General features: G+C 41.6%; 1 protein-coding gene across 1 annotated transcript in view; it reads left to right on the plus strand.

Moving 5' to 3' along the window:
* The first annotated feature begins 3,928 nt into the window (after positions 1-3,928).
* The window catches only part of PNN (pinin, desmosome associated protein), a 5,902-nt gene continuing 1,484 nt past the window's right edge, over positions 3,929-8,346 (plus strand). The window contains 7 exon segments of the mRNA XM_006903583.1: positions 3,929-4,041; positions 4,565-4,636; positions 5,415-5,483; positions 5,883-5,955; positions 6,609-6,703; positions 6,841-6,916; positions 7,612-8,143. Of these exon segments, the coding sequence (XP_006903645.1) occupies positions 3,929-4,041; positions 4,565-4,636; positions 5,415-5,483; positions 5,883-5,955; positions 6,609-6,703; positions 6,841-6,916; positions 7,612-8,143 (1,030 nt within the window).

Below are 8,346 nucleotides of genomic sequence, written 5' to 3' on the forward strand. Positions count from 1 at the left end.
ACTGCCTCCTGGTCCAAGTATAAGTTTTGCATTAGAATGATCAAGTGTTCTGGGATTCCCATTCTTCTCAGAAACAGCCATAGTTTGTTATGATCTACACAGTCAAATGCCTTTGCATAGTCATATGATCATCCTCTTTTGCCTTTCCAATGCATAGGTAATCGTCTTCTCTGGCCTGTCCAAGGAAACCCAAACCTGCAGATGGCAGGCATGCATCCCATCCCCCACCTCCTATGCAGGTGGCCAGTGGGGTGCGCGCCCCCCTCACCAGTGCGGGAGGCCTGCGGGAGGCATGCGGCTCCCCCAGTGCGGGCAGCCATTGGGGGCGCACCTCCCCACCCTGCCGCACGGGCGCTTGGCGGGTGCCCGGGCCCGCTTCCCCCACAGCTGCCATCCTGGCTCCAAGAATTCTCTCCAGACTAAGACCACCTTGCAGCAGCGTGGTGGCGTCACTGTACCAGTCTTGAGGAGGGCCGGTGCCCAGCATCCATCCTGGGTGAGGGAATCCATTCGTTCCAGCTGTGGAAGCCTCATGGAGCTGCAGCAGCTGTTCGGGGTGGCACAGGCTCTGGGGGCAGGGGGGTTGGGAGCCATGAGACTCACCCATTTCTCCTTGGGAATCCTTGAATTCCTGTTGTTGAGCCTCAATCTTCACTGAGGGCCAGTCATCAACTGTTTAAATGTTCAATTAGCAATAAGCCGAAGTCTGTGGAAGGCCATAATGTCCCTGCTTTAAGAGGTTCGCTGCTCCCGCAGCTCACCATGCTGTCTCTGCCTCTGCCACCATCTTGGATCTCCCCAAAACATCTTTTGTATAAACCTAAATCCCCTTATTGAGATAGTGATCACCCCTGGAATAATGGAAAGTGTAAAAGTGTTGTCTTTTGAATGGAAATAAATAATATTGTAGATTCAGCTAAAAATGTAAAATGTATCAGCTTAAATTTAAAATGTAACTTTTTTACTTTGTAACTTTGTAACCCAAACAAGTTGAAGAACAGGTTTAAAAAGAAAATGTTTAAGGAAAAAGCCATTGTCTACCAGGCTCTCCAATTACCAAGGAATCATGACCATAAAGAATAGCCTTCTCCAAGGAACCATGACCATAAAGAATAGCTGTGTGCAAGAAAATAATGTAAACTTTATTCTTACTTTTGTTGTCTTTTTGGCTATTGGTAAGCCCCTAATTGTAAAGATGGAATATAAATGTATCATGTTAAATGTAATAAGCAGGAAAAAGGGGAAAGGAAGAAAGAAGAAGGAGAATTAGAATGACTTAGAATTAAAATCATCAAGATCACTCGACTGTCTTGTGTTCTTTCATCGTCCCTTCGCCGAACTTCTACCCACCTTCATGTTCCCTCTTCGAGACCCTAGACCTCGGGCTTCCAAGCCCCTCTGCAGCGCCATATGAACAAGGGCCAATGGCAATAAGGAACAAGTTCATGCTGCAGTGAACGCATTGGGGAGAAAAATAAGGCCCCAGGAATCCATGGGATATCAACTGACATGGTTTCAAAAAACAGATGCAGCTTGGAAAGTGTTCACCAGTCTATGCCAGGAAATTTGGATGATAGCTGCCTGGCTGACTGACTGGAAGAGATCTATATTAGTCCTTATCTCAAGAAAGGTGATATAACAGAATGTGGAAATTGTCAAACAATAGCATTACATGAAAGTAAAATATCGCAGAAGATCATCCAGAAATGGCTTTAACATGAAAGTAAAATATCGCAGAAGATCATCCAGAAATGGCTTTAATAGTACATTTACAAAGAATTGCCAGACATTCAAGGTGGGTTTAGAAGAGGCCGTGGCATCAGTGATATGATTGTTGATCTTATTTTCCTGGAGCACTTCTCAATTTATAAGTTCTGGTGGTGCAGACAGCAGGGAGTAGTGCTTCTAACTCAAGGGTGGCCTCTATCTGGTGGGATGAATCTACCAGTGGCTCCAGGGGAAGTCTCTTCCCATGTGATTTACAGCCTCTAATTACCGCTTGGAGAATCAGCCAGAAGTCTGTTCCTGACTCAAAGGCAATGAAATTTGTTCTGTTTTTCAGTTTTGATAATTAAGCACACAAAAGTTTATTATGGCAGAAAAACACTCTCAGAAAGGGAGAGGATGACCATCTCTGGAATTGTTATTGTTGTTAGGTACTGTCAAGTGGGTATGACTCATTGTGATCCTATGAACAACAGATTTGAACCTTGTCCTATCTGTGCCATGCTCACAATTTCTGACACAGTCAAGCCTATTGCTGCAGTCACTGTGCCAGTCCACCTCGTTGAGGGTCTTCTTCCACTTCTCTGTCCCTCCACATTTCCAAGCATAATGTCCTTCTCCAAGGAAAAGCCTCTCCTAGCATAACAAGATGCCCAAAGTATGTGAGATGAAGCATCAAATAGTAGGTATCCAATAAATATTTAAAAATTTAATTAAAAAATTTTGCATCCTCAAAAGTCTGCAGACTATGCAAGCAGGAAGCCCAGGTTTCTTATTCTAGGCTTTATTTTCAAACCCCAGTTTGTTTGGCTAGTTGCCAGTTATCAGAGTAGAACTGTGCATGAGAGGGTTTTCAACCATTGTTCAGAAGTACATCACTAGGCATTTACTTTTTCCATCACTAAAGGATTCCACTGATACACAGTAGAAACTTTAAAAAGGTGACTGAGTGGATTAAAGAGCTTTAAAAATGGAAGTTTTAAAGAGAAAATAAAACCCAAGTGGTATCTTGAGTGTATTACATGTGGTGCCCTGATGCATTTGGGTTGGGAGGATTCATGGTTAAAAGAATAAGAATTCAATAAGTCATTAGTACTGTAGGAAGCTGCGCTGCAATCCCCAAGGCACACGGTTCAAAGCCTCCAGCTGCTCCGGGAGAAGGAAAACGCGCCAGAATGTCAGTTACAGGTCGGTTCCCGCTTGATGGTACACAACAACAGCAACTGTTTCGTTTAGAGAGTTTTTTAAAGTTACAATTTCCAGATATTTTAGAACAAAACTGACACCCAAGTTAGTAGTGCAAGAAGAGGCAACCAGTTACCGTGGAATACCCGCCAACCTACACCCTTCTGGAGTGCTCTCCCAGATCCAGTCTGAGGCCGTACACGTGGACTGGCTATCAAGCCTGAGATCTCTCCTGTTTGACTGTAGCTCCCCGTCCCCCACAGGCTCCAAGGATGATTCTAAACTGGAGCATCATAGGGAGAGTTAGTTACATTCTCTTCAGTTTCATTTTTCTTATCAGTAATAACAAACACATTATCCACGAACTGGTTTGTGTAAAATGGCTTGCACAGACAGTATCCTTGACAAATCCAGCCCATCATAATTGTAGCCATCAAGTGTAAAGACTTTCACTTCTTCATTCTTTGCTCCTCTCTTTCCCCATTCTCACTTAATCTAAGCAAATAAACCTAAAAAGCCCGCGGGCCCCTTCTCTGGGCATGCGCATTAGAGAACGGCCACGCCCTCCTCTAATCAAATCTTTGGGAGGTAAAGGATTTATCTCCATCTTAATCTCATTTGATTGCATAAACTAAAAGTATGTAGACCATGTCATATTACAAGTCGCAAAGGCTTAAAGTCTCCTGGCTATTGGTCAGACGACCAATCCACTCAGTTCGCAACCGAGAGGACCAGGTGGCTTTCAGACCCGCCCCTGCTCTGCGCTAGAGGAGAGTTCGACCACCCCCAGCTAACTGGAGAGGGAAGGGATTGCCTAGCAGGCTGTTCATTGGCCCAGAGTCACAAAGGCCGGCAGCTTCCCCCTTTCCGGTCTCTGAATGGTTGAAGCCGAAAATCTACATTTACAGTGATTGGCTGAGCAGAGCTGTCAGTCTTCCCGCGTCTGGCGGCGCGGCGCTGCACGGCCAGGCGAGGCCTGTATATAGAGAGCAGTGTCTGAACCTGCAGCAGGGAGAAGATGGCGGTCGCAGTGAGAACTTTGCAGGAGCAGCTAGAAAAGGCCAAAGAGAGTCTAAAGAACGTGGATGAGAATATTCGCAAGCTCACCGGGCGGGATCCCAATGATGTGAGGTAAAGTCAGAGGGGAAGCCTGCAAAGCCGAGGTGAAGTGGGGGCGGGGAGGGATCCCCGCTCTGGGAAGCCTGGGACATCGTGCTGTGTTCCGGGGCGGTGGTCGAACCGGGTCATTGGTGAGGGGAGGAAGCTTCCGGACTTCCTCTTGGGCCCTGGGCTCAGGGACGTGCAGAAGGGAGTGAGCGCTTGGTTTTCAGTGATGGTTCCCCGGCGATTGGTGAGGCCTGGGCCCGGCTTCCCGCCCTCGGCCCCCGGGGCCCGGCCTGCAGCACAAAGCCCCTGTTCGTAGCTCCGTGGCCGGGACACCCTCCCTAGTGTCTACATGCAGCTTCGACGGGTTTGGTGGGATTAAGACTAGATTCAGACCTGTTAACGTAGCAGGCGACGAGGCGAATGTGGTCTCAATGACAATTAGGCTGGAAAAAGAAGGAAGTTCACTTAGATGGTTCTTCCTGCCCGCATTTCATATTGTGCTTCTGAACAAGTCGGTTATAGGTGATTTTTAAAAACTCTCTTCTAGGCCCATCCAAGCCAGGTTGCTGGCCCTTTCTGGTCCTGGTGGAGGTAGAGGACGGGGTAATTTATTGCTGAGGTAAGATCACTTTAAGACTTAAATCACGGTTAACAGTACTGCTATTTTGGTAATTTTTGTTTTAAGTTAAGCGTTTATACTAAAGAAAATTCATAGTATAAAGCAAATGTTAGAAATGCTATTATTAGTTTTGTCTGAAGCCCTGATCAGTTCTACCTTTCTGTATGTAGCTATGTTAAAACTTTATTTGCGTGAAAGTACAACTCAAGATTGAAGAGTTTATTGATTTACTAGTTTTGGGGAGGGGGGGAATAGTAAACCTCCTGAGGTTGAAGGAGAGAAAATCATAAGTGCATTTTGGAAGTGAGGAATCTTTTAGTTTCTGGTAAATGGGAAAAGGAGCGGCTTGGTGGTATAATGGTCTAGTGTGTGACTGCTGTGAAAGGTCGGCTTCAGCCCACCAAGTACTTTAGAAAGACTGAAGCCCACCAAGTACTTTAGAAAGACGTATGTGCTGCTCCTGTAAAAAGGATAGCCTCCCCCATGATGTCTAGCACTGGGCTCCGATCACCCTTGAGGACACAGTGCTCCCCAGGACCTTTGACACCTGGGGATCTGAGGGGCCCTGGCAAAAATGAAAGAGGAGGGAAAAAAAGGACAGCTTTGGAAACCATTTACAGCAGTTCTAGTCTGCTCTGTGAGGTTTATATGAGTCAGAATTTGGTGACAGTGGATTTGGTTTGAGCTTGATTTAATTGGAGAATTGTCTTGCTAAATGGAAGTACTGTGTATTTCAAGTTTAAAATAGTTTATGTGGGATATTTTCTTTCCATTGCAGGCGTGGATTCTCAGATAGTGGAGGAGGACCCCCAGCCAAACAGAGAGACCTTGAAGGGGCAATCAGTAGGTATGTAAGTTAAGAAAGACACAAATAGTGTTGTTGAGTTGAGTCATTTTAAAATTGATTACATCCAAGTTTCCTTATGTCCTCATTGATAACACATTATCAATGAAAGGGAGAATAAGACTGAAGAATTTTCCATTAGTACAGCTTTTCCTTTCTTATGCTACAAAACCTGACCTGTCTGAGAAATAATTTAGACAGAAATTTGGTTTGGGCTTTATAGACACATTTTATCCTTTCACTGTTAGGAGTAAAATGGAATGGATACTGATTAAGTGAATTTTCACTAAATGAGTCTTAGAAAAACATACATTTGCCTGGTATGCATCCCAGGCATGTTGTTTAGCAGTCATTTCATGGTTTTGTGGTTTGTTTTGTTTTTTTTTTCTTTTGCTATGCCAGGCTGGGTGGAGAGCGTCGGACAAGGAGAGAATCACGCCAGGAAAGTGACCCAGAAGATGATGATGTTAAAAAGGTATTCACATCTAAAATTTCTTCACCCAGAAAGTAGGGGTACAAATACATACTTGTACAACTATATTGCAGTACTATTTACACTACCAAAAGGTGGAAGCAGCTCAAATGTTAGTCAACAGACAAATGGCTGAGCAAAATGTAAGATATGTAGACGGTGAAATATTATTACTCAGCCATAGGGAGTTTGATATGCTATGACATGCATGAGCCTTGAAAATATATTAAGTTAAATATGTTAGACACTAAAGACTAAAGGATAATGTTATGTGATTCACACTTAATATCTAGAGATACACTAAATGCATGCAGAACAAAGTTTGTGAAGGAGGATGTCACTAGTTGTTAAAGGTTAGTTGATTTCTGGTAAAGATGGTGGGAAAAAAATTTGGTTAATGAATGATAATAGCACAGTATGGTGAACATAATTGTACACCTAAAATGAGAGAGGTATTTGAATATTTGAAGTGTAGTGCAATTAAAAGGAGCCATGGCAGTACAGTATGTAATGTCTTGTGCTGCTGTTAGCTCTATGGTCACCAGTTTGAATCCAGCAGCTGCTCTGAGGGAGAAGGCTGGACAGTCTGTAACTATGTATATTTTTTAGTAGAATGCTATTCATATGCTAACTAATGACATTTTCTTTCTTTATAGCCAGCATTGCAATCTTCGGTTGTAGCTACCTCCAAAGAGCGTACGCGTAGAGACCTTATCCAGGATCAGAACATGGATGAAAAGGGAAAGCAGAGGTACCTTTAGCATCCTTCTTCGGGGACATTTGCTTTCAATTTATATTTGCTATACCGTTTTGAGAATAAGGTGGTTTGAATGCTTGTATATTTTAGCAAATGATAGATTTAACTGAAATAAATCTTTTTCTCTTTAGAAATCGACGAATATTTGGCTTGTTGATGGGCACTCTTCAGAAATTTAAGCAAGAATCCACTGTTGCTACTGAAAGGGTATTTATGGAGTTTTTGTTTTGCTTTATGTCTTTGTTATTTAAGTGGTCAGTTGCACAACTAACATGAATCCAAGGGAGAACTTAGAAAAGTTTCAATTCAATTAGAGGGCATTTTATTTTTATTAAAGTAAAATTTTTATACTGGTTGACTTATAAAGTTTGTATACCTTGTTTTGTTGGGTTTTTAAAAAATTTTATTTTAATAGTTTTAATGAACATTTACAGAGATTTGGATTTCCATTCATTCATTATTGCACTTTTCTCCCTGCCTAAGCACCCCCCCCCCCCAGTTTGCTCGTCTCTTTGAAAAAGGTATACCTTGTTTTTCACACCAGGTCGTACCCATTTCCTTTACTCACCCCTCCAACTTCACCTTTGCATGTTAACTCTACTAGATATTATGAAAAGTTAAAACTGTATTGATTTTGAACAATTTTGGAGAGTTCATTAAAATTTAAAGAATAGTAATTTTTTGAAGTTTGTTCATCTTTGAAGTAAGATGAAGAGAAAGTATGATTAGTTTGTTATTTACCAAGATTATATTGGGTCAGATTGATTCGGAAATAATTCTGAAGAGAATCTATAAAGACAAAATTTCTTTTTACGATTGTTTAATTGAAACCAAATATGCTTTTGTAATCCTCTTTTGTTACTATAAGACATAAATATTAAAAGGTAATTACTTCTTTTTAGCAAAAGAGACGCCAGGAAATTGAACAAAAACTTGAAGTGCAGGCAGAAGAGGAGAGAAAGCAGGTTGAAAATGAGAGGAGAGAATTATTTGAGGAAAGACGTGCTAAACAGACAGAACTGCGGCTTTTGGAACAGAAAGTTGAGCTTGCACAGCTGCAAGAAGAATGGAATGAGCATAATGCTAAGATAATTAAATATATAAGAACTAAAACAAAGCCCCATTTGTTCTATATTCCTGGAAGAATGTGTCCTGCTACCCAAAAACTAGCAGAAGAGTCACAAAGAAAAATGAATGGTAAGTATATATGGAGAAGTCCATTGAAATTTTCTTAATGGGCTAGGGAGCATGGAGTTGTTTCAAACAATTCTGCTTTTTATGTTTTGAGGTGCAGGTAAATTTATTTAATGATAACATTTAACCTGAAACATTTTGTGGATGGTGCATGTGCTTAAAGTAGTTTAATAAGGTGAATTTTGCTTAATAGACATTGTAACTATAATGCTAGTGAAGCAATAGGGAGAAAACACATGGGTGGAATAGACCTGTTAAAATAATGGTTAGATTATTTATTCTTGGGTCATAGAAATTAATATGTGATAAGAAAAGTTTTTAGGTGAAACTTAGTGACAGTTTGTATGTAGGTGTAACGTTTTTTTAAAAATCATAAATTTTATACATGTGATTTTTTTTTTATTCTTTAGCTTTATTTGAAGGTAGACGCATTGAATTTGCAG

This window comes from Elephantulus edwardii, unplaced genomic scaffold (genome assembly GCF_000299155.1).
Source record: "Elephantulus edwardii isolate Elephantulus edwardi_28Jun2011 unplaced genomic scaffold, EleEdw1.0 scaffold00100, whole genome shotgun sequence".
Lineage (NCBI taxonomy): Eukaryota > Metazoa > Chordata > Mammalia > Macroscelidea > Macroscelididae > Elephantulus > Elephantulus edwardii.